Here is a 27178-nt window from a genome sequence, read left to right on the forward strand (position 1 = left end):
ACATCTGCGTCCCTCCAGCCAAGCGTTATGTCTAGTAACCAAATCTGTGAGAGGACAAACGATCAGGGGAAAAACCATGTTTTCTAGCCAAGAGCCAGGAGTTCAAGGAGCATGGGCGCGATGCTCCTTGGCACACTGTTGCATGCCTGGTACGAGGTGTGCCTCAGCACAAGTGAAACGTTACCTCCACACAGTTCGAAAGCACGCCAAAGTGCAAGTAGATAAATAGGTACCGCTCTGGCAGGAAGGTAAACGGCGTTTCCGTGCACTGTTCTGGTTTGCCAGAAGTGGCTTAGTCATGTTGGCCACATGACCCAGAAGCTGTATGCCGGCTCCCTCGGCCAATAAAGCAAGATGAGCGCCGCAACCCCAGAGTCGTCCACGACTGGATCTAATGGTCTTTACCTTTACCTTTAACCTATCTCAGCAGGCTTAACAAGCAACAGCTCCCTGGGTTATTTTGGAGAAGTCCTGACTATTGGTACCGCTTTAAATATATAGTGCAGCTATTTTTCAATACATTTGTGGGACAGAGGTTTTCCACTGCTCTTGCAGAGTGCTGATGGCACAGGGTGTGACCAAGGGCACCCTGCATGCAGCTACGGGTAACAGTCACCTGCAAAAGGCCCGTACCATGAAGATTCCTAGTCCCAAGAGCATGAATTCTTCTATTCTCCCTCCCCAGGTTCACTGCTGCTGAATCTTCTATACCAGCTGCCAACAGTGGCCAAAGCTCCAGTATGTTCTCCTTCTCACCTGCTGGGACTGTGGGTCAGTCCACTGTGCTGGGCACCCCTCCTGCAGTGCCAATCAAGGCTTCCACCCCAGTCTCTTCAGCAGGTATATCCGCTCTCCCTTTCCCCCTTTTTCTGCTGATAAAACCTCATATGTAGTTGTGACTGCATTACATGTGGATTAGTATGAGAAACAGGGATTGAGGACTATAAACTTTGTACAAAAATGGAAGTTTGGCATTTCAACATCCTACAGTGGTCAGTTCTTTTTGCTGAAAATGTCTATTGCTGCCACACAGATTTTATTTTTTACTGCCTGTCTGTGTTCCCTCCTTTCTGGAATGGTCACATGTGTGCTTAGAGCTCTCTTTGCCATGGTGGTCTGTTCTTTTTTGCTCTTTCTTATCTACTGCAGAGCTTTCCAAACTTTACATGTTGGTGACACACTTTTTAGACATGCATCATTTCACAACACAGTAATTCATTTTTTTACTAGCAAACTGGAGGTTAAACTAACCCCTTTCCAGCCCTGGGAGAAGCGTGGGGAGCATTTGCATGACACACCTACACACTGCAGCTGCCACGACACACAATTTGGAGAGCACTGACCTACTGCTTAATATTTCAAAAATCTTCTAATCAGCATTCAGTCTAAAAAAACAAACAGCATGTCATTAAAACTAAAACACAACCTTAAAAACAGCTATATGGAAACTACCGTATTTTTGGCCCTATAGGACGCACTTTTTCCCATCCAAAAATGAAGGGGACATGTGTGTGCGTCCTATGGGGCAAATGCAGGCTTTCGCTGAAACCTGCGCACCGATCCCTCTCGCTCTCCAGGCTTCAGGAAGCTATCCGCAAGCCTTGGGAGCTCTGCGGGAGTTCCCACCGGGCTCCCAAGGCTTGCGGATAGCAGCCTGCATCCCAAAGCCTGGGGCGTGCTGCACAGCATGCCCCGGGCTTCATGCAGATATCGGGCAGCCCCACAAGCTTGGGGGACAGTGGGGAGGCACAGCGCGCCTTCCCGCTGTTCCCCGACCTGGTTTGGAGGCTGGCGCTGGGGAGAAGCAGGGGAGGTGGAGCGCATCTCCCCACCACCAGCCCCACAAGCTCGGGGGACAGATATCCGCAAGCCTGGGGAGACCGGCGCGACTTCCCGCCGGGCTCCCTAGGCTTGCGGATAGCAGCCTGTTCTGGGGTCGGGGGAAGCTCGGGCATCCCCCACCCCAACCCCGCGCCTGGGAGGAGGAGATGTTGAGGATGGAGTCAAACGACCTTCACACTTTCCTTTTGGAGATCAAAGAGACAACAGAGGTAAGAGGATTTGGGGGAGGATGTAGCCTCCAGTTGAGAACCAAGTTTTGCTTCATGCTCAATTAGCTCAGGGTTGAGAGTGGGTTACTTGTTAGGTCCTGGTTTTTACAAACTGAAGAACTTCTCATTCTGTTGATTGCATGGGACGATTATGGTGGTATTACTATTGCTGAGACTGTGACATTTTCTGTGTAATCCTAACCATGTCTGCTCTGTTTGGTAGCCCTGGTAATTCAAGGTGGGTGTTGTATTCTTCATTGTGTGGTGTATATATTTTATTTTCAGCTTTGCCTGAAACAGTTGCCAAATCAGTATCATAAAGCACAGTGAGTGGTTTGAAATGGCCTTCTGATTCCTGCCACCCCTCAAGTCCCACTTATTAAATACAGTAGTTAGTTCACTCCATTGTTTCGTAATTGAGTGTATGTTTTCATTTGCTGAAAACAATATGCTGTGCCTTAATAGACCACTTCACCCTTGGCTGCACGCCACATGTATTTTCCTTATTTATCATACTTATCCTATTCCCATCAGATTGCACTCTTGAGGAGGAAGTTTGAAAGCGGGGTTGGTGTTCCTGAAGGAGACATACTCTCTCCATTGTGTTGCCTCCGGTAAATAGGTTTGCTGGGTTTTGGGGAACCGTCCCACAAACCTTTTTTGAGCTAGAGACAAAAGTGAGATGACAGAAATGTGCATACAGTGGTACCTCGGGTTACGAACTTAATTCGTTCTGGAGGTCCATTCTTAACCTGAAACTGTTCTTAACCTGAGGTACCACTTTAGCTAATGGGGCCTCCCGCGCTGCCGCCACGTGATTTCTGTTCTCTTCCTGAGGTACTATTTCTGGGTTAGTGGAGTCTGTAACCTGAAGCGTCTGTAAACCGAGGTACCACTGTACGGCATAGTTCCATCTTCTGGTTAAAGAAGCTTAGTACCATGTCTGAACTGATAACCATAATTTGTGACTGCCTTGGAAATCATGGTCTGAAGGCTGTTTGGGTTTTATTCTTTTGGCAAATCATATATATTTATTGAATGATTTTTAGCCACTTCTTGTTCAAACTTCTCAGAACCATCAGTCCTTCTCACCCAAATCCACCCTGGTTACCTTCTAGCCCAGGCTTTCTTCATCTCAGTAATATATAATGGGGCAGGTTGCTAATGTTGCCACTGTTTTTGTTCTATTTATGTTGGGGGTTTGTTTTTTAAGTGCTTTGTTTTGTCTAATTAGTTTAGCTATGGTTATGGGGTGGCATACAGATGCCAAAAATTTAAAAAAGAAATGAACAGGGAATTGGGATGCAGACCGGCTTGTAGAAGCCTTGTGATTCGTTAGGTCCCACCACCCCTGCCCCTGAAATGTAGAATCCTGTTTGTGGCAGCAGTTTCTGCTTCTGAACTGTGTTGTTGCCCCAGTATAGCTTTCTTCCAGACCTGATGAATTAACATTTCTGTGGAAAAGCCACATATGTGTTTTGTGACAAAGAGTTCCACCTACTTCCTGGTGTGTCTTCCTCTCCCTTTGTTCTTTTCTTGTAGTCCCTTCATGCAGACTTTAGCCTCCTGAAGACAAGCCTGCTGGAGGGGTTTGCAGGGCTGGAAGAAGCAAGACAGAAGGACATGCGTGCTCACAGCGCTGAATATCTGCACCTGCTCTATAAGAGGCCTTTGGACCCAAAAAGTGAAGCTCAACTTCAGGTGGGATCCTTGATAGGGCAAGGGGGTCAGAGCTTTGGGAGCCAGGGGGAAATTATAAATGCCTGCTAGGGAGGCAGAGGATGTTCCAAACCCCATGGTCCCCAGCAGGTAATGGTACCTGTTCCAGTTAGAGATGTCACGTAAGCTGCTCCAATCTTTAGCAAGCATTCTCTGCTGCTAGTTGCTCTCTTCTCAGATGTTAAGCGTGTTTGCTTGGAAATGTTTTGGTAAGAGCTTTGGACAGTGTATATGAATCTCTTATCTCTTCCCCTCCTCTTTTTACTTCCCCAAGAGCCCTGTCCAGTAGATTAGGCTGAGATATGGTGAGTGGCCCAAGGCAACCCTGTGAGTTTCATGTCTTTGGATATTAGAACCTGGGTTTCCCTAGTCTTAAAAAGGTAAAGGTAAAGGGACCCCTGACCATTAGGTCCAGTTGCGGACAACTCTGGGGTTGCGGCGCTCATCTCACTTTACTGGCCGAGGGAGCCAGCGTACAGCTTCCGGGTCATGTGGCCAGCATGACAAAGCCGCTTTTTGGTGAACCAGAGCAGCGCATGGAAACGCCGTTTACACCACATGTGGAGAACCACAGGTTCTCCATTACACTGTACTGCTTCTCTGTGAATACATGTGCAATTCCCCAGATTGGATGGAAACTATTTGTAGACTGGATTGGGTTTTGTGACTACCAGTTGACAGTCCCTATTATTTTTGCTAAAGTGGTCATGGCCCAGATGTAGAAAATTTCCTTTGCATGCAGAAGGTCCCAACTTCAATCCCTGTCATCTCCAGGTAGAGTTGGGAGAGAACCCTGTCTGAAACTCTGGCGAAGTGTTCCAGTCAGTGTATCCAATACTGAGCTAGTTGGACCAGTAGTTTGACTCAGTACAAGGCAGCTTCCTGTGTAAATTGGCTGTTGATTCAGAACCCTGAGGACTAGAATCTTCCTTATGTTTAGGGGGAAATCAATAGCTCAGTGGTAGAGCACCTGCTTTGCATGTAGAAAGTCCCAGATTCAGTCCCCAGCATATCCAAGTAGGGCTGGGAATGTTCCCTGCCTGAAACTCCTGAGAGCCACTGCCAGTCAGTCTAGACAGAACTGAGCTAGATGGACCAATGGCCTGACTCAATTTAAGGCAGCTTCCTACAATTCTGGGGTGAGCAATGCCTCTATTGTACGATTCTCTAAAGGGCACATTGTTGACCCGCTGGCCTAGAGGCTGTTCTTTAAGCCAATGTCATCTTCTCAACATTTTTCTTTGCTCCATCTTCAAACATGGAAGGCAAAGTTTTTGTAATGAAGTGCCAGTTTAATAATTTTAACCCAATTTTTATAAAGAAAAAGTGGGTTCATCATCGGGGATTGTTTTATCACCATCAAGTGCCATGTGACGGTTTTACAAGGACTTGAGCTGCTGCCGTTAATTTCATGGATGGGGAGGCTGGAAGCCAAATGGGCTTGTAAATACTGGGTTGCAGCAGGAAGTTCCTGCCAATGTGCAAAAAGGTTTTTTCGAACGAGAGACTTCACCTCACTCTGCTTGCGCTTCTCCTCCCCTGGGGTGTCATAAGTTAAACAAGCTATTTCTCCCCTGAACTGTAAAATATTGAACTGAGCCTTGGCTGGTATTGTGTAATTGACACAGCTTGGATGCATGAGGATAATGTGGGGTGCGACCTCTGAGCAGGAACCATAATTAAAACAGTACCTTAGAAGGTTGAATGTAAGGTCAGGGTGTTAGTTAATCTTTTATTGCCCTTGGGGGATAACTCCCTTGCCAACAGTTCGGCAGAGTCCTTTGACAAGCTGAGGTCGCGAACTAGATCATTCAACTCCTTTTGGGAAAATGGATATGGAGCATCATCATGGATGGAAGCCAAATGGGCTTGTAAATACTGGGTTGCAGCAGGAAGTTCCTGCCAATGTGCAAAAAGGTTTTTTCGAGCGAGAGAAGGACATCCAAATTGAAGGAAAAAAACCTCCTCTCTGACAGTGCTCACATCAGCTTCTTCTGCAACAGGCATCAAGAGTACCTCCGTTTTTTCTCGGAAGAGAAGGACTTGGTGTACCGTGCAGATATTGCGCAGCTTCGGCTCAAGCTTGGAGTGCCACAGTACGAACCCAAAGATTGGAGACTGTTCATTGACAGCAGCAAGCGATCACTGAAATGTGTTCTGCTACACAACGGCAACCAGTTTGCCTCTATACCCCTGGCTCACTCAAGTACACTGAAGGAGAACTATGAAGCGGTGAAGTATGTGCTGGAGAAAATTGGTTATGATCAGCATAAGAGGTTTATTTGTGTTGACCTGAAGATGGTGAACTTTTTGTTGGGACAACAGTCTGGCTTCACCAAGTACCCATGTTTTCTGTGCATGTGGGATAGTAGGGACCGTGCTCAGCATTACACAAAGCAGGACTGGCCGTTGCAGGAGGAATTGGTGCCTTGCAAAGAAAGGAACGTCATCAATGACCCTCTGGTGGACAGAGACAGAATACTTTTCACCGCTGCACACGGCTGCACATCAAGCTCGGCTTAATCAAGCAGTTCACCAAGGCTCTGGACAAGGATGGTGACTGCTTCACTTGTGCCAGGCTTTTCCAGGATTGACCATGGAGAAGTTGAAAGCTGGCATCTTTGACGGTCCTCAGATCCGTCAGCTCATCAGAGATCCAGAGTTCGGAAACTCAATGAACAAAGTGGAACTGGAAGCATGGAAGGCATTTGTTCAGGTAGTGAATAACTTTCTGGGCAACAATAAGGCCAGAAACTACGCAGAAGTTGTCAACAACATGCTGACTGCTTTCAGAAACCTGGGCTGCAACATGAGCATCAAGATGCACTACCTCTTTTCATATATGGACTGGTTTCCTGAGAACCTGGGTTCAATGAGTGACGAGCAGGGGGAGAGATTCCATCAGGACATGAAAGAGATGGAGACCAGGTATCAGGGTCGCTGGGATGCAGTCATGATGGCTGACTACTGTTGGACTCTGAAGAGAGACCTCCCTGCCTCTGAGCATTCCAGGAGTTCCAAGAAACGGAAGTTCAAGCCCTGAAGTTTGAAAAATGGTGAAGGAACGTGCAGTTTACGTGTACTTACCTTTATCAATGCCCACCATTCGACTTCCGATTTCTGCCGTGGATAGAAAGGGAGCGTGAAAAGCCTCGTCGGGGTTTTCCGAACAACACAGGGGCTTGGGCGAGTTGCAAAGGCACTGCACCCCCCAAAAATCTCAAAGGGGATACCCTTGAGGGATGGCTAACCGGCAGCGCGGAAGCGGTCCGGCTGTTTTTTCGGGTTTTTTTTCTTGAAGAGCTCGAAGACCACGGGATTGCAAGTGCAAGAGGAAGGAACCGACCCTGTGTTGCGATGTTTCTGGCTCTCGCTAGAGAAAGCGGCGAATCTCCAAATATTTAAGAACGGACCCTTAGTGTGAGAGAAGTATTTTAAAATTAAAATTTTTAAGAACACACTAAGTGAACACTGGATGTTGAAGGATTAAATTAAGGAATCCATCCCGGTGGAGGAGTTAAAATGGCGCAGGATACAAAGTCGCAGGAGTAAAGGAAGGAAGCGGCCTCTAGCCTGTATGCGTGAGTACATAACAAAAGCCCACGGCAGCTTCTGTCGAGGCAAATAGACTTTTGAATTTGTAAAACAAAGCAACAGATTAAGGACTATCCAGAGACTTTGTTGTTCCCTCTCGGTGAGAGAGATAATTAGAAACGTAATAACCACAGAGCTGATTGAAAGAGCAGCTTGAGACGACTAGTAGAAGTTTAATTTAAAAGAAAACAGGGAAAGCTTGGAAGTTGCGTTAAAAACAACAAAGTTACAGTAAAGACAAGAATAAGGGAAGATTGGCAGAAACGTCTCTTCTCTTTTAAATAAGAACTGCCTAAGAAAAAAGGTTATATTTGACTGCAATTATCTTGGGTACTCTTTCGATCCTTACTGCTGAAAAACTGGACTTAAGTTAACCCCATCTTTCCCGTTTTCTTTTTCGTTGTTTTTTTGCGCTCTGGGAAAGATTCACATTTAAGCATTGGAGCTAGAAAAAAACAGAAATAATTGGAATGTGGAAAATATCACCCGATAAACCCTGGGAAAATTTGGAAAATAACTTTGAGTGTTAAAAACAGGGGGTTTTACACCCCAGTAGACTATAATTGGATATTTACAACATTTTGAATTGGACATTCACATCTCTTATGGACTTGAAAATATAAACAGGAAATTGGGACAGAATCCGGACCAGTGATTTGGTGACAGAGACGGGACCAGTGATTTCTTCTTTTTTGTGATAGAGACTGAAACAGTGATTTGGTGATAGAGATTGGACCAGTGATCTCCTTTTCTTCAGGGACAGAGACTGAAACAGTGATTTCGTGATAGAGACCGGACCAGTGATTTTGTGATATTGGGATCTAATTGGTTTACAGGTCTAATTTAGATCGTGGATTAAAGCCTGAATTATTAGCCTTACTAAACCTTGGATTAGGACATGGACTAAGTTATAGAATATCCTTTACAAGTGACGGATTAAACCAGCAAGTGGTGGAAGATTAAAGAAATTAAAAGAAATCGGAACTGAACATTAATTATTTATTTAATTATTTAATTTTTAAAAAGGAACTACTGCTCTCCCATCAATCTACGTGGACTTTAGAAAACCACTTTAACAGGAATAACTCATACATAAGTAATAATTATTTGAGTCTTTGAGAAATTTACCAAACTTTCAGAGGGTGTTAATGTTTTAAGGGACGGTTTGGGAAAACACAAACTATATTGTCATATACTATTAATAATACCCTAGGAGGGGGGAATCATTTGAAGAAAAACAAGAGCCTAAGGAAGGTACTAAGGTGTATAAACAAGACTTTAAGATTGCCAAGGTCGAGATATACTGGGATTATAAGTGAAGCTATTTTTTTTTATTTCTGGACATTTTATTATCCAACTGGATTTTTAACTGTTTATTATAATAGTACATATTTTCTGGTGGTACTCGGAGATATTATGGTTGTACTTTAGGATACAGCTGAATTAATTGACTTCAAAGGTAATACTCTGTCTGAAAAAAAGGAAATACAATAGAAAGTGATATAAAAGAAATTGTAAGAATATAAAATAAGAAAAACAAAATTGCACGGGCGTAATAAGGTAAATTAAAGGAGAGTGGTTAAGACATAGAAAAATAAGAATAACAAAGAAAAAGATTGTGCGCCCCTCAGGGAAGAGACAGAAAATTAACACAGACCATTGTGTAAATCACAAAATGTCAGGGGAAAACGGAAAAAAGGTAGGAGGGACTCCTGGAGACAGAAAGGCCTCACGACAAGAGGAAATTAAAGACCTAGGCATATTGTGGTTAAAGATCAAAGAGGAATTTAAACAGAGTGAATTGCATATGGAAAGTAAATTAGGAGAGGTGCAGGAACAGATAGATAAAAAAATTGAAGGAGCTGTGGGAGAACTCACTAATAAAATACAAGACCTATCAGTTAGATCAAAAGTAATAGAGGAATCAAACAAGAAAATTCAAAAAGAAATGAAGGAACAGAAAAGGGAGACAGAAAAAATGAAGGAGGAAATAAGAGATTTGAACAAATCACAAGAACAGATTGAGGATAGCTTAGCTATGACAGAAATGCGTCAGAAACAACTCAATTTAAAATTCAGAGGAGTAGAAGAAGAAATCCATGAGAATATAAAAGAAAAAATGATAAGAGAATTAGCAAAATGGTTGGAAATAAAAGAGGAAGAAGTAGCCTGTACTGTAGAAAGCGCATTTTGAATAAGGGTGAAATCCCAGCAGCTCAAACTAAAAAAATCTCCTGGTGATTGTTTGATGATTTTCAACTCAATTGAGATGAAAAATATGATATTAAGAACAAGTTACCGAAAAATAATAATAATTGAAAACAGAACAATTATTATATACAAAGAAATACCAATTAGACTTTTGCGTAAAAGACAAGGATACCGACAAATAGTAAGTGTCTTACAGAGAAACAATATACAATATAGATGGGAGTTCCCCGAAGGAATTACCTTCTATTATAAAGATAAAAGATTCAGATTGACAGATACACAAGAAGCAGAAAATTTTTTGAGAAGATATGAGAAGGAGCTAGGAAAAGGGGAAGAAAGGTACGGAGGAGGAGGGAGATATACAGAAAGGAGGAAGGAAAAGAAGGCAAAAAACACAGAGAAGCAAAAGAGAGAGAGAAGAGGAAGAAGAGGAAGTGGAAGAGGAAGGAGCAGCAGGAGGAGAAGAAGAGGAGGAGAAAGAAGAAGAGTTAACGGAGAAGAGGTCGACTAGAATATAAATTAAAGTCAAACAATATAATGTCGTTAAAGGTTCTGTCCTGGAATGTAAATGGTTAGAACGAAAAATCTAAAAGGAATAAAATTCAAAAGGTGTTAAAGAATAAAAATTATGATGTGATCTGTTTTCAGGAAACACACGTGGCAAAAAAACACAAACATATATGTTGTGGTTCTAGGGATTGCTTGTGCGTAAATTGCCTTCACTCGTGGTGGTCTGGCATGGCTGAACCCTTCCTGACAGAGCAGCCTCTATCTCATGGCTGCCTCAGTCGCTGGCAGAATCCGTCAGTGGGCGTTTCTTAAACCTTCTCCAACATAAGAACTCTTTTACTCCCAGTCTCCTCCCTCTCTCCCTGCGCGACAACTTTCTGCGCAATGTGGGAGCTGGCAAGGGAGCACTGGTTCCTTCTCCGCTTGTCTCTTGCACAGAGTCCTGGAGCCACCTCTCCGCTTCCTCTATCTCCTCCCCTTCTCCACTGGTGCTACGCTGATTTCCTTCCCCAGCTTGCGGGCTACCCCTCCTTCTGCTGGAAGCTTCTCTGCCATCATCCTGGAGCCTTCTCAGCTCCTCCTCCTCCTCCGATGGCAGTTCCCTGACATCCACCTCCCCCCCAGGACCCCCTCCACTCCCGGCCCGACCTTTTGACCTACCCTCGTCACTATCCTCGGCCGACGATGCGGGGAATCCCCAAAAGGAGCTGTCGTCATCCCCCGGTGATTCAAACCCTGCTTCCCACCCACCTCTGCACCTCTCTGTGGGTGGAGCCCCCCAGTTAGCTTCTTCTTCTTCGGACACCCCCCCTCCCTCCTCCCCGGAGGCCGGGAAGCCGACGAAGTCCTCCTCGTCGTCGGTGGTGCGAAACTCCTCCTCCCAGAACCTCACTGGCGGTCTGGGTTTCCTTGGGAACAGGTGGTGGAACTCTTCCACAAGGTACTCGTCCTCGACTGCCTCTGCCGGGACCCACGTGTTCTCTGACTCGGGTTCCCCTTCCCAGGCTACCAAATACTCCACCTGGCGGCCTCACCACCTGGAATCGAGTATTTCCATAGCTCGCATTTGGTGTTCCCTTTCCTCCACCTGCGGGTGGTTGGTGCTCCTTCCCCTCTGCCCTGGAAACTCCCGCCCCTCCCTGTACAGCGAGAGTAGGGACCTATGGAACACAGGGTGTATTTTCATGCTGTTGGGCAGTTTGAGTTTGAATGCCACCGGGTTCACCTGCTGTGTTACCTCGAAAGGCCCCAGTCTCCTTGGTTGCAATTTTTTGCATCCTCCCTTTAGGGGTAACCCTTTGGTTGACAACCACACCCGGTCTCCCACCCGTATGGTTTCGCCTTCCCTGCGGTGCTTATCGGCTTGCCTTTTGTACACTTCCTTCGCCCGCTCCAAATTCCACCTGAGTTGTTGATGCAAGGCCTCCATTTCTTCCACGAACTGTTCCGCCGCTGGTACACTCCATCCTTCCTCCCCCCCTCCCTGGGAAGGCCCTGGGGTGGCACCCATAGTTGGCCATGAATGGGCTCATACCCGTGGATACATGCTCGGCGTTGTTATATGCAAACTCCGCCAGCGCCAACTTCTCTACCCAATCGTTCTCCCTTTCCCCTACGTAGCACCGTAGGTATTGTTGGAGGATCCCGTTTGCTCTTTCTGCCTGCCCGTTGGTTTCTGGGTGTCGTGCCGTCGAGAACCCCACCTCGACCTGCAACGAGCTCATGAGCTTCCTCCAGAACCGGGAAGTAAATTGTTTCCCGCGATCGGAGATGACCCTCATGGGAGCGCCATGCAGTCTGAAGACGTGCTCCACAAACAACTTGGCCGTTTCCTCTGCTGTTACTGCGTGGGAGCAGGCTATGAAATGGCACATCTTGGTCAGGAGATCGACTACCACCATGACTGCTGTTTTCCCCCTGGACTTGGGCAAATCCGTCATAAAATCAATGGACACCACCTCCCAGGGTTTTCCCAGTGTGGGTAAGGGTTCCAGTAACCCCGCCGGAGCCCCCCTCTCTCCCTTGGCCCTTTGACAGCGGTCGCACCCCCGCACATATTCCTGTACGTCTTCCCTTACCCTTGGCCACCAGAAGTCCCGGGTGACCAGCAGCATGGTCTTGTGCTGTCCAAAGTGACCCGCCGTGGGGTTGTCATGGAGTTGCTTGAGCACCCTTCCCCTTAGGTTTTCCCCTGGAACATACAGTGCCCCCCTGTAATACAACAACCCTCCCTTTTCTTCAAACCCTCCGTGGTTCTCCCTTCCTTCTTGGAGTTCTCTGATTTTTGTTTGGGTGAACTCGTCATTTCGAGTGAGTTCCCCCAGCTCCCTTTTACCCACCAACGCTCCCCCGCACACCCACCGGTCCTCGGGGATAACATGTCGTATCTCAGGTGGTCCCTCTCCGTCCATGTACTCCGGCTTACGGGAGAGCGCATCTGCTCGTATGTTTTCCTTTCCCGGTACGTACCGAATTTCAAAGGAAAACTTGGAGAATTCCTGCGCCCATCGAATCTGTCTCTGGTTGAGTACTCGCGCTGTCCTCCAGTATTCTAAGTTCTTGTGGTCAGTGCAGACCTGAATCTTGTGTTGCGCCCCTATCAATAGATGTCTCCACCGTCGGAACGCCGCATAGATCGCCAGCAATTCTCGGTCATATACGGTATAGTTCTGCTCCGATTTGCTCAACTTCCTCGAGAAAAAGGCACACGGTCTCCACTCCTCTTCGGCCCCTTCCTGTAAGAGAAGGACCGCTCCAATGGCTCGGTCGGACGCGTCGGTTTCCAACCTCATGGGCTTTGTCAGGTCCACATGCAGAAGCTGCTCTTCCGAGGTGAATGCCTCCTTCAGCCTTTCAAAGGACCGCTGGGCACTTTTTGTCCAGACAAATTTCTTCTTGCTGCTGAGGCAATCGGTGATTGGCGCTGTCAGGTGGGCGAAGTTCTTGATGAACTTCCTGTAGAAGTTACTGAACCCCAGGAACCTCTGCACGTCTTTCCGGGTTTTGGGTGCCTTCCACTCCAGCACCGCCTGCACCTTGCTCGGGTCCATGGCCAGCCCCTTGTCCGACAACCGGTACCCCAGAAATTCGAATTATCTGGCATGGAACTGGCACTTTTCCAGCTTAACCCACAGCTGGTGCTTATGCAGTCTTTTTAGCACTTCCCGGACGTCCCTGACATGTTGCTCCTCATTGTCCGAATAGATTAAAACGTCATCCAGGAAAGCCACACAGTTCTTGAACAGCAGGGGACCCAGCACGTGGTGCATAAACGCTTGAAAGCAGGCGGAGCCTGATTGTAATCCAAAGGGCATAACTAAGTACTCAAACGCCCCCAGGGCGGTGAACATGGTGGTTTTCCATTCGTCCCCTTCTCTTATTCTGATCAGGTTGTACGCCCCCCGGAGATCCAGTTTGGTAAAAAATTTTCCTCACCTCACCTGCGTTGAAATGTCGTCAATCCTGGGCATTGGAAAGGTCACTGGTTCAGACACCAAGTTCAAGGCCCTATAATCAACAACCAGACGGGGTTGGTTTGTCTCCTTTTTGTCCACAAAGAACACGGGACTCCCCCCTACCGCCTTTGATTCTCTTATGAACCCTCTCTTCAGATTCTTGTCAATAAACTGCCTCAACTCCTCCATCTCCTTGTCAGACATGGCATACAATTTTCCCGTTGGTAATTGCGCCCCAGGCACCAGGTTGATTTGGCAGTCAAAGGGCCGGTGGGGGGGTAGTTTGTCCGCCTCTTTCTCGCTGAATACCTCCCTTAGGTCAGCATATTGTCTTGGCACCTCCCCTTTTGTTCCCACTGCCAGCCCAGCCACCCTGGCCACCGTCATTCGGGGTTTTTCTCCCCCCAAACAGTGCTCCAAGCAGTACGTAGATCCAAAAGTGACTGACTGCTGGTGCCAAGACACTACTGGGTCATGCAGGGCTAGCCAGCTCATTGCCAGTATGATTGGAGGTTCCGCTAGCGTGGCCACATGGAAGGCAATGGTTTCTGTGTGCTTGGACACCCTCATTCGCATTGGGGGGGGTCTGGTGTATAACTTCACCTCCCAGAATCTCCCTCCCATCTATGGTGCTCACTTGCAAGGGAAAGTCCAAAGGTAATAAATGGAGTTGGTGCTCTAGGGTAAAATCCCTGCTGAAGAAGTTGCAGGAGCTGCCTGAATCCAGCAACCCTTCCACCTTGACTGGGTACCCGTTTGGGAGTTCTAGTACCACTTCAACGGCTATGGCTGCCCTGGGGGGGCTCAGGTTGGGGAACTTTTATTGGTCGTTTGCCTGGCTGCTCTCTCTTTTGCTGGGCAGCCAGGCTCTCTCATTTCCCGGCATTTGCTCAGGCTCTGGCTGTTCCTCCCCACTGGCAGCAGTTCCAGCCATTCCTGGCCACGCCTTCCTCTGAGGGCAGACCCTGGCAAAGTGCCCTGGCTGCTGACAAAGAAAGCATTTTTTTCCCGCCTTCCAATCTCTCTTCCGACCTTCCCTGGGCTTCAAAATGCCGCTGGCCCTCCCCCCATCCACTTCCATCGGTTCCCCAGGCTGGGAAAGCTCTCCTGGTATGTCAGGAATGCGGTAGTCAAGGCAACATTCCCCTCCCTTTCCCTTGCGCTTCTCCTGAGCGCGCGTTTCCTGACGAACTCCAATGGCAAGCACAGCTTTGGTTAGTTGATCCATGTTCTGGGGACGGGGTGCCCTTGACAGTTCGTCCTTGACGCTGGCAGAGAGGCCCTCCTCAAACAGCATTTGAACAGGCTCCGCCTCCAGCGACCATCCAAGACGGTGAATTAACATAGCAAAATGTGACCAATATTCCCGGACTGATTGGCTCCCCTGCTTGCATCTCATCAGCTCTCTCCTAGTCACGCTTTGTGCTATTTCATTTGAATACATAGCATCCATTGCTTGGAAGAACTTCCTGAGATCCTTCAGGGCAGCATTCTGCGTGGCCATAAGGGGCCTAATCCTGTCTCTAGCCCCGCCCTGAAGGTGCCCCACCACGTAAGCGACCCTCTCTGAGTCGTCTGCAAAATCATCATGCTGCAGATCTAGGGCATGTTCTATTTCTGTTCTGAACGCATTGTAGTCCTGGGGGTCCCCCCCAAATTTCTGCACCAACCCAGGTACCTTCCTGGCGATGGGGGTGGGTCTGACCTGTGCATCCTGAGCGCGCCTTTCATCCAGCCTCGCCATTAGGAGAGCTACATGCTGTTCCAAGTCTCGGTTTCTCTCTACCAGACTCTGTCCTCCAGCTGCGCCCTCTGGGGCTCCGGCTCCCTTGGTCACGCTCATGCTGTGTCTCCTCCACGCTGCGCACAAGCAACGTAAGCGACTGACGGATTGCTGTTGTGGTTCTAGGGATTGCTTGTGCGTAAATTGCCTTCACTCGTGGTGGTCTGGCATGGCTGAACCCTTCCTGACAGAGCAGCCTCTATCTCGTGGCTGCCTCAGTCACTGGCAGAATCCGTCAGTGGGCGTTTCTTAAACCTTCTCCAACATAAGAACTCTTTTACTCCCAGTCTCCTCCCTCTCTCCCTGCGCGACAACTTTCTGCGCAATGTGGGAGCTGGCAAGGGAGCACTGGTTCCTTCTCCGCTTGTCTCTTGCGCAGAGTCCTGGAGCCACCTCTCCGCTTCCTCTATCTCCTCCCCTTCTCCACTGGTGCTACGCTGATTTCCTTCCCCAGCTTGCGGGCTACCCCTCCTTCTGCTGGAAGCTTCTCTGCCATCATCCTGGAGCCTTCTCAGCTCCTCCTCCTCCTCCGATGGCAGTTCCCTGACAATATACTAGCAAATAAAAGGTTGGGGGTAGAGTTTATTAATTCAGACACTAATAAAAAAAACAGGAGTTGTGATATACGTGAAGGAGAAATGGGACCCAATATTAATATGTAAGGACGATGAAGGAAGGATCTTAGGAGTACAAATCAACCATCAGGGAGAAAAGATTCACGTTATAAATGTCTATGCATCAAATATGAATAAAGCTGAATTCTTAAAAAAATTGGAACAAATGCTAACAGAATTGGAGGATCATAAGATGATTTTACTTGGAGATTTGAATGCCGTGCCAACACCTGAATTAGATAGAAGCGTGAAAAGAAGAAAACTTAAGCAGGGGAAATTACCAAGAACATTTAATAATCTGGTGGAAAATCTAGATGTGATACACATCTGGAGACATAAAAATCCAACAACGAAACAATATACACACCTGTCAGAACCACACCAAAGTTGGGCCAGGTTGGATCAAATATGGGTCTCAAGAGAATTAACATTAAGAGCACTTAAATGTGAAATCCAACCCAGAACTCTTTCAGATCATAGCTCAGTAACGTTGGAGATAAAAAGCAGATTACAAGGAACATACAGATGGAGAATGAACGATTATCTTTTTGAAAATGAGGAAATAATTGAGAAGGCCAAAAGAACGTTAAAAGAATATTTTGAGATGAATTTAAATAAAGAGACTAATATAGAGATAGTTTGGGATGCCAGTAAGGCAGTGTTAAGAGGATTTTTAATTAATCAGAACAGCCATAGGAAAAAGTTAAGAGAGCAAAAAAAAGAAGAAATAATCAATTAAGAGATTGCGAAAGAAAACTAGCAATAAATCCAACTGAGGAGCAGGTTAAACAAACTTATAGAATATTACAAACGCAATACTCAAATTTAGTAGGCCAAGAAGTAGAATGGAGAATCAAGATATGGAAGCAAAAATTCTTTGAATCAGCAAATAAAACCGGAAAATTATTAGTGTGGCAATTACGAAAAAACAAAAAAAAAATGATCAACAAATTAAGAATAGAAGAGCAAATTGTGGGAGAACCTAAGAAAATAAAGGAAAATTTCATCAAATTTTATGGAAAATTATATAAAAGAGAAAAAGAAGACAGCACAGAAATAAAGAAATATTTAGAAGAAAATAGACTAAAAGGATTAACAGAAGAAGAAATAACACAATTAAATAATCCTATAAATATTGAAGAAATCCAGGATACGATAAAAAGAATGAAATTAGGAAAGGCTCCAGGGCCTGACGGCCTTTCAGCTAAATACTACAAAGTTCTAAAGGAATATTTAGCCCTGGTGCTGTGCGAAGTAGCGAATAACATCTTAAGTGGCGGAAAGACACCAGACTCATGGAAGGAAGCCTATATTACATTACTATCTAAGCCTGACACAGATAAATTAGATATGAAAAACTACAGATGAATATCATTGTTAAATAATGATTATAAATTATTTGCGGAAGTAATGGCCAACCGTCTTAAGAAATGTTTAAGAAACCTTATCCATACAGATCAAGTCGGATTCTTACCCAATAGACAATTAAAAGACAACATAAGACATATAATTAACATCATTGAATATCTAGAGGCCAAGAATGAAATACCTGCGGCACTAATTTTTATTGACGCCGAAAAGGCCTTCGATAATGTATCTTGGCAATTCCTTGTAAGATGTCTAGAAACAGTAGGGATAGAGGGCGCCTTCCTGGAAGGGATAAAAGCTATTTACTCAAGCCAGAAAGCAAAATTGATTATTAATAATGATTTAACTGATTATTTCAAAATTTCAAAGGGTACGAGACAGGGGTGCCCTCTATCACCTCTCTTATTTTTATTTTTTTTCAGTTGTCTTCTATTTTATTTTATTTAAAGTTTTTTATTTATACAACAAGAAAAACAAACAAGCAAAAAACACAAATACCAAATTATACACAAATTACAAAAATAACCATAGACACATAATATTCTTAGCAAACAATAAAACATCTATTGGTCTTAACACTAAAGACCCAACCTCCCGTCTATTCCATACTTCAAATTCATATTACTTATTGCCAATACACATTTTTTTTATAATGAAACTTATTCTCATTAAATCTAATTTCTTATATCTACCTTACAACTATTACTGAAGTTCCTCGAATGCTGCAACAGAATTTAAACTACTATATTTATTTTTCAGATATTCTTTGAAAACCTCCCATTTAGAAACAAATTTCTGTTTTGATTTATTCTTTATTTTTTCTGATAAACCATCTAATTCAGCATATTCTGTCAGCTTTTGGATCCAATCTTGAATAGAGGGGATTTCATTACTCTTCCATTTTGCTGCGATCAAAACTCTTGCTGCCGCCGTCGCATATAAAAAGATTTAAATTTTTCAAATAACTGATGGTATTGGAACCAGTCTGAAATGTGATCTCTTATTTCCTCAAAGTTTTTTAATTTTACTTGGTTATCTTCATTTTTTAGAAGTATTTTATATGTTGGCCAGCTTTCCTGAGTATTTTTCCGTTTTACTGCTATTGCTTCTACTGGAGAAGTCCACAACGGGACTTTAGGCTCCATCAGGTCTTTATATTTTTCCCATACAGCAAAGAGTGACTTTCTTATTATATGGTTGGTAAAGCTTTTATGAATTTTCGCTTTTCCATATATTAGGTAGGCGTGCCATCCCCAACGGTTGTCAAAACCTTCCAGGTCCAGGAGGTCCGAATCATGCAACGTGCACCAATCTTTTAGCCAGGTGAAACAGGCTGCCTCGTAGTAAAGTTTTAGGTCGGGTAGGGAAAAGCCGCCTCTCTCTTTTATGTCTATTAAGATCAGGTGTTTAATCCTAGGTTTCTTCCCTTCCCACAAGAATTTGGAAATTTCTCTTTGCCATATCTTGAGACAACCTGCTTCGCCCAGTATTGGAATCATTTGAAATAAAAAGATTAATTTTGGAAGCACATTCATCTTTATAATGGAAATCCTACCCAGAAATGTTAATTTTAGTTTACTCCAGGTTACAAAGTTTTTTCTAATCTCTAACCAAGTTTTGGTGTAATTATCCTGAAATAAATTTATGTTCTTGGGGGTGATCCAAATACCCAGGTATTTCGCTTTTGAGGAGATTTTCAGGCCCAATATTTTTTGTAAATCGTCCTTTTCTTCTGTGGTTACATTTTTAACTAGCATTTTTGTTTTTGTTATATTCAGCTTAAAGCTCGCCACTTCTCCAAATTCTTTAATCAATTCCAGCACTCTTTTCAGACTTTCTTTAGGTTTTCAGTCATAACAAGTAAATCGTCTGCAAAAGCTTTAATTTTATATGTTTTGTTTCCCAGAGTGATGCCTTTAACAAGCTGATCCTTTCTTATCTGATTGTTCAAGACTTCCATCACCAAGATAAATATCAGTGGTGACAGTGGGCAGCCCTGTCTGGTTCCCTTGTTTATTTTGCACTCCTCAGTAATTCTTCCGTTGATGATCAGTTTTGCATATTGTTCTGTATAGATGGCATTTATTCCTTTACAAATATTTTCTCCCAGTCTGATTTCTTCCATTAATTTTTTCATAAACTTCCAGGACACATTATCAAAAGCTTTTTCAGCGTCCACCAACATAATAGCTGCTGGTTTGTCAATTTTAATATCCAAATATTCTAATACATTAATCACACATCTAATATTGGATTGCATAAATTGTCCGGGAAGAAATCCAGTTTGATCTTTATGAATTATCTGTTTCAGCATCATTTTTAATCTATTTGCAAGAATGCGAATATCTTGTAATCGTTATTTAACAGTGCAATGGGTCTGTAATTGGCCATGTTTGAGGCATCTGTTCCCTGTTTGTGGATAAGAGTAATAAAGCTATCCTTCCAGGTTTTCGGTAGCTTTCCATTTGCCAAAATATTATTCATTAGGTCTTTCATGGGAAGAAATAATGCTTGTTCTAACTTTTTATAGTAATTAGCTGGGAGACCATCTGGGCCCGGTGTCTTTCCTAATTTTGATCTCTGTATAGCTTGTTGCACCTCCATAGCTGTTATTGGTGAGTTCAAGATTTCAGTTTTTTCCTTAGGTATTATTGGTAGTTTATTTTTGCCCAGATAATCAATTATTTTTTCTAGAGTCTCTGGACCTTCTTTATATAGTTTTCCAAAAAAACTAGCAAAGTTTTTACTAATTTCCTTCGGTTCTTGAATCCATTTGTCTTCAATTTTAATTTTATTGATAATTCTATCTTCCTTTTTCTTCTTTAATTGCCAGGCCAAAAGTTTGCCAGGTTTATTTGCAAACTCAAAGTTTCTATGTCTCAACCATTTTATCTTCCATTCTATCTCTTCATTTATTATCATGGAGAATTGCGTCTGTAAAATTTTTATACTTTGCTTAATTAGTTCATCATCTGGTTTTTGGAAAAGGATCCTTTCCTTTTTTCTAATTTCCTCCCATATCTCCATTTTCTTCTTCTCCTTTATTTTCCTTTGGAATGCGTTTTGTTGGCTAAAGAAGCCTCTTATGACAGCTTTACCCGCATCCCAAACCGTCTCTAGATCTACTCCTTGATTTAAGTTGAACTTAAAATATTCTTCTAAGATTTGCTTGGCCTTCTGTACAGTTTTTTCATCGTCTAGCATACTCTCATTAAGTTGCCACCTTTTAACCTTTTCTTCTTTTCCTTTAAAGTTAACCCAGACCGCGCTGTGATCTAAAATTGTCCTTGGATGAATTTCTGCTTTTGTAATATTATTTAATAAATCCTTTGTTGTCCAGATCATGTCGATTCGTCCTGCCGATTTATGTGGCTCTGAATAATGTGTAAATTCTTTCTCTGTTGGATTCTTAAACCTCCAAGCGTCAAACAAATTCAGGAGTTCTATTAATTGGAAAAATGTAGTTGGGAGTTTGTTCTGCCTCTTTTCTTTCTTCTTTATTGTTCTGTCCATGCTTGGATTCACTACTCCATTAAAATCTCCTAATAATATAATTTTTTCCCCTAAATATTCTATGACTTTCTTCCAGCAATTGATAGAATTCAGATTTTCTTTCATTTGGTGCATAAATTCCAATAGCTATCACTTTTTCATTATTGATCTTAACCTCTATAATCACTGTTCGACCTTTTTCATCATTGTAAAGCAGTTTTGGCTCCAGCTGAGGTTTTACATAGATTACCACCCCTCTCTTTTTTTCTTTACTTGATGTAATAAACTCAAGCCCCAATGTTTTATTTATTAATACTCTTTTATGTTTTTCCGCTACATGGGTTTCTTGCAGACAGATTAAATCATATTTTTGCTTAACCAGAATATGTTCCACCTTGTTCCTTTTGATTTTTCATTTAGACCATTTACATTCCAAGTAATAAATTTATAATCCATACTTTATTTCTTATGATACGTCAACGGGTTTAATGAAATAAAAATTAAAAAATTACACATTCAAGGTCTCAGTCTATGTTTAATAAATTCCCTTCTTAGATCTGTCTCCTAACTCTCAACTGTTTGATCAATTTCCTCTGATTCTCCCAACAATTGCCTTTTTCCTCCGAGCTCTTTCCGATACTTTCTCCAGAATTTGTCCGTGTCTAGTATTTTATCTATAATGATACTAGAAATTATAGCAAATAAGATAAGAACAACTCCAGAAATACATGGAATTAAAATTGGAAAAAAAGAATACAAACTGAAAGCATACACTGATGATATCATTAGAAGATCCACAAAAAAGTGTCCATAAGGTAATAGAATTGTTAGAAGAATTTGGAAAGTTATCGGGTTTTAAGTTAAACAAATCAAAAACTAAAATGATGACGAAGAACATGGAAGAAGCTATGAAAAACCAGCTAGAGGCTAAAATTGGAATTAAAGCGGTAAAAAAAGTAAAATACCTGGGAATTTGGCTAACTATGAAGAACATAAATTTAATGACAGACAATTATGAAACAACCTGGAAAGAAATTAAAAAAGATTTAGATATATGGAACAGAATAAAATTATCATGGTCAGGAAGAATGGCCGCAATTAAGATGAATATACTTCCAAAGTTGTTGTTTCTATTTCAAAATATTCCGGTGATAAGAGGAAACAAAGTATTTAAAGATTGGCAGAAAAATTTATCTAAATTCATTTGGCAGGGAAAAAGGCCTAGAATTAAATTTAAATTGCTTACAGATAGAAGAGAAAGAGGAGGTTTTGCGGTACCGAATTTGAAACTGTATTATGAGGCCTCATGCCTCTGTTGGATTAAAGAATGGATTGTAATAAAAAACACTGACCTACTAGATTTAGAAGGCTTTAACACCAGATTCGGTTGGCACACATATTTGTGGCATAATAAAGCAAAAGTACATAAAGAATTATCCAGTCACATCATTAGAGGACCTCTGCTAGAGGTTTGGGAAAGAAATAAAAATCTTCTTGAAAGGAAAACTCCCTGGTGGTTGTCACCAATAGATATTTTAACAATTAAAAAAACAAACATAGAAGGTAAGAGATGGACATATGAAGATTTATTGGTGAGAACAGAAAAAGGTTGGCAGATCAAAACGTATGAAGAACTAGGAGATAAATTAACGAGTTGGTTAAAATTCCATCAGATTAATGCACTGTGGACAGAAGATAAAAAGATCGGGATAAACGAAAAAAAATCAAGATTCCAGATAGAAATACTGGAAGGAAATTCAAAACTCTTATCAAAAATGTATAATCAACTGTTAGAATGGGATACTAAGGACCAGGAAATAAAAGAAGTTATGGTGAAATGGGCGATAGATCTGGGATATAATTTGGAATACGATAGTTGGATTAAGCTCTGGAATAAAGATATGAAGTTCACTGCTTGTGTTGCCGTAAGAGAAAACATGGAAAAAATGATGTACAGATGGTACATCACCCCTGTAAAATTAGGAAAAATCTATAAGAATGGAGATAAAATGTGCTGGAGGTGTAAAAACAAGGAAGGTAGTTTTTACCACATGTGGTGGACTTGTGAAAAAATCAAGAACTTCTGGGAGCTCATTTATAATGAACTAAAAAAAATGTTTAAATATACTTTTGTTTAAAAACCTGAAAATTTTCTTCTGGGAATGATTGGCAATGAAATTAAGAAAGAGGACCAGACCTTATTCCAGTACGCAACAACAGCTGCTAGAATTTTAATCGCCCAAAATTGGAAATCAACCAATATCCCAACAGTAAGAGATTGGCAAAGTAAATTATTTGAATATTCAGAATTGGCAAAATTAACACAAAAAAATTAGAGACCAGAAAGAAACAAAGTTTATTAAAGAATGGAATAAATTTATAACCTATATTGAAGTAGATTTAAAAAATCCAAAGATCACAGTAGGCTTAATATAACCCCTCGACATACAAAAGTTTTAAAGAAAAACTGTGGGGGGAAATGTATTACATAACCCAAAACTGAGGTGGAGGGAAGTCAATAATTTACATGTTTGTCTTTGTTTTTTGTTTGTTTGTTTTCTTATAATCAAGTTATGTTGTTCTTAATATTGTTTCTTTTCCCGTGAAGAATTTATTTCTGTACATATGTGTGTGTCAGGGAACTGCCATCGGAGCGGAAGGCGGAGAGGAGGCTCCAGGACAATGGTGGAGAGGGTCCCAGTAGGGGGAGAGGTAGCCCATCCGCTGGGGAAGGAAATCAGCGTTACACCAGTGGAGAAGGGGGGCAGATGGGGGAATCGGAGAGGTGGCTCCAGGACTCTTCGCAGGAGACCAGCGGAGAGGGCACGAGTACTCCGTTGCCCACACCCACTTTGCGCAGAAAACTTCCGCGCAGGCAAAGGGGGAGGAGACTGGGCGTCAAACAGCTTTTATGCTAGAAGATGTTTAAGAAACGCCCACTGACGGATTCTGCCAGCGACTGAGGCAGCCACGGAACTTGAGGCTCTCCAGACAGAAAGGGTTCAACCAGGCAACCTAGCCAGGAGTAACGGCAACTTACGCACGAGCAACCCCTAGAACCATTACAGTGTGTATGAAAATTAATAAAGAGAAATTAAAAAAAAAAATGCCCACCATTCAGTTTACAGTAATCGATGTTTCTATCAGGTAATCAATATATGTTGTTGGAAAAACATTTTTTTATCTTAAAAACATATTTAGGATGATATGTGTTGACAAAAATCAGCTGATAATGCCACAAAAATGTAATCGATTTTGTCACAAGATCTGATTTTTTTCAAATCAACATAGCACAAAAACCTGACCTGATGGAGAGAAACGGATGCCATTTCCTGATGCAAAAATACCCTAAAGCAGTTGTAGAAATCTAGACAACATTCAAAAAGTAAAAAATTGTTGCCCAGTGAATCAGAGACATACTGCCTTTTTCTCTTTTTTTTTTTTGCTATAAGAAATTAATATTGAGGCATTTCTCTCTCTCTCTCTCTCTCTCACTCACTTTTGACAATGCTCTTCAAAATAGCAACACATCTTTGCCAAAAGCAGCTGCCATCTCTCTCTACAAGTGTAGCAGCCAGCAAATCAATATCTTCTGAAGCCAGTGGAACAAGCACATTCATTAAACTAAAGAAGCCTTTTTGGGGACAATTTTCAATCATTCATGCACACCAGTTGAGGCTCCAGCAGGCCCCCTGCAGGCAATAATCATCTTCCCCAAATGCCACATCTAAATTAAAATAGGGCATTGAGTCAATGTTGCTTGAATAAAGATATGACTCTAGATTTGTAACATGATATAGTTAAGCAGAATCTGGCTGGATTCGACTGAAGGCCTGTCTGGCTCAGCATCCTTTTCTCACAGTGGCCAATCAGATGACTCTTTGGAGCCCATGAACAGCAACAGCCCTTTCCACTTTGGCCCCATTTTCTTGAAACCACTTCCATCATTAAATAACCGTTTTCAGTATACAAAACGCTTAAAGGTTCACTTTGCCCTCCCAGCACCACTGTGAGTTAGGCTTGAGACAGGTCTAGGCATGCAGCAGAGTAAGGTGCAGGCTGAGGGAGGACAGATCTGGTTTACATAAATCAAGAAAGACACCCTGGTTTTCTCAAATTCATCCTTTATTTCTGCAAACTTCTTTGTACTCTACTATGGTACGTCAAGCCCTCTAACAATGCTTTCCCCCAAATGCCAGCCAACCAGCCTTTCTCCAAAAGCTCCAGTGTCTTCCAGTGATTGGCTAGTTCCAGATGTGAAGCTGCAAGTTTCTGATTGGACTATTTTAGTATCCTCAGACTGCCCAATCACCAATAAGGCTAAAGCCGGGTCAGAGAAGATAGAAATGTTTTTAAATAAATGCCTTCTCTAAGGTTGTTTGCACTAATTCTTTGGTTATTTATGCATCCTGCCCCACCTTTACTCAACTGGGTGCCAGAAGCCTCATTGAAATCTAGATAGATCACAGTCTGTCATTAACCACAGAAGGAAACCAAATCAGTATGGTTGTAAACTCTTGATAATCCTAATAATTTCTGAAACACCCCCCCCCCCCCCACACACTTGTATAGTGTCCTGAGTAGATTAAAAATGATTCTAAATTCCCCACCCTCTTTTTTTCTGGGCAGGAAATCCGGCGCTTACACCAGTACGTGAAATTTGCTGTTCAGGATGTGAATGATGTCCTGGATTTGGAGTGGGATCGGCACCTGGAACAGCAAAAAAAGCAGAAGTGAGTTTTAAAGCTTACTTCTTAGCTAAGTGATACTCAAAAAACCAAGTGTCTTCTCGAGGCTGAGCTCCCTGTTTCCCATCAAAAATATCAGGTTATTAGTTTCACTCAAGGAATAGTTCAGGCTCCAGGTTCACCTCATTTGCTAACCTTTAACCACAGGGTTGGTTGGAGGTGTTGAATGGTCACTGTAAAATGTGAAAGTTCATTATTGTTTCACAAGTTGTGTATGTCTTTAAGGGCCAGGGCAAATAATGAGGCCCAGTCTTACAGCTGTGAAACATAGCAGGTGCTGCTAGGTTGTGTTAATTAAGCTGTGTCAGCATTTGGGCATAGTATATAAGGAGCAGCACCTAGCTCCCTCATCACCCTGGGGGATGGGTTGGGTTTGTTGTTGATGTATTTAGTGTATAAGGAATTTTTGGTATTAAAACCTTGTTTAAGTTATTTTTGAGTCCCTTTTTAATGCATGGTCTCCCCAGCAAGCTCTCTGCAGCGCTACTAAACTGCAAATAGCCAACATCTTTGGTTATGGGCCCAGCTGCTGAGTGGATGACTGCATATTTTTGGATTCTGAGAAAGGTTTGAAAACTCTTTCTCCTGTTGGCGTAGTTCTGTGGGTCTGGAAGTGTTCCAGAATGGTTGATCGGGTTCTAGAAGCTGAGAAGGCTCTGGTCTTCCCACAGCTGACAGATGAGAACTATAGTTTATGGTCTTTTCGGGTGGAGGCACTTTTGACCTCTAGAGAAGTATGGACCTATGTAACTGATGACCCTCCTGACCCTGTGACTAATGCTTGGTCGAAAGGAGATGCAAAAGCCAGGGCGATAATTAATTTGGCAGTCAGCGACCAGCAAGTAGTCTATATAAGGAATAAGAAAACTGCCAAAGAAATGTGGGACAGTCTTGCAGCAGGGACCATCAGCTGGGGGACCATCGGCTGGGTGAGGACTGCAGGGCCTGCTCCCTTCCAGGGCCTTCTCCAACTGGCCCAGGGGGCGTGGCCCAGGCCCTTATCTGGAACAAACTTTTGGGGAAGTGTGGGAAGTGTTCTGCCATTGCTTCCCTGTTCCAAGTGGTTAATGTGCTTTAAAATGTCCTCAAGCAGTCGGTGGCAATTTAAATTTTTATTCCTTTTTTTCTTTTTTCCTTTGTTGGGGGTGAGTGGGTGGGATGGATAGTTGGTTGGGGATTAATTTTAGTACAATTGTTCTGTTCCTTTTTGTTGTTGTTTTATTGGTTCTGTATAGTTTGTTTTGTTTTTAAGGGGTGGGATCAGGGCTGCCTGGGAGTGGCTCCCCAGCCAACACAATGGCTGGGACAAGTTTCACAGGGGGGAAAGCACTGGGACATCCGATCTCGGTGATCATGGGCAGGAGGCGGAGTTACGCTAAGACCAGACCATGTCATTACCGAGGAGGCAGGTTTAGTCGTTGTTTGAAGACTATCCCTGCCTCCGGGTCTGGCCTTGACCGGATGGATACTGGAATCAACAGGGGAAACCCACATGACCTGAAAGTGTTGCTGTGCAATGCCAGGTCAATGATGAATAAAACCACTGCCATCCACGACTTGATTGTGGATGGAGGATTTGACCTGGCATGTGTGACAGAGACCTGGTTGGAGGAAGCAGATGGGCCTGTCCTTG

At 43.1% G+C, this 27178-nt stretch overlaps 2 protein-coding genes across 2 annotated transcripts in view; both read left to right on the forward strand.

Moving 5' to 3' along the window:
• Nucleotides 1-27178, forward strand: part of LOC310668783 (spectrin alpha chain, non-erythrocytic 1-like) — a gene marked incomplete at its 3' end in the record, with an annotated part of 263702 nt that overhangs the window by 184478 nt on the left and 52046 nt on the right. The gene's annotated exons all lie outside the window — the stretch shown is intronic.
• On the forward strand, nt 1930-25534 carry LOC310668753 (nuclear pore complex protein Nup214-like; the record flags this gene model as incomplete). The annotated part of the gene is made up of 3 exons (XM_083422086.1): nt 1930-2051; nt 3594-3752; nt 25427-25534. The coding sequence occupies exons 1-3, from the start codon at nt 1989-1991 to the stop codon at nt 25532-25534; spliced, it is 330 nt and encodes a 109-aa protein (XP_083278212.1). The 5' UTR covers nt 1930-1988.

The sequence above is a fragment of the Podarcis tiliguerta genome, assembly GCF_965153285.1.
Source record: "Podarcis tiliguerta genome assembly, chromosome: W".
Lineage (NCBI taxonomy): Eukaryota > Metazoa > Chordata > Lepidosauria > Squamata > Lacertidae > Podarcis > Podarcis tiliguerta.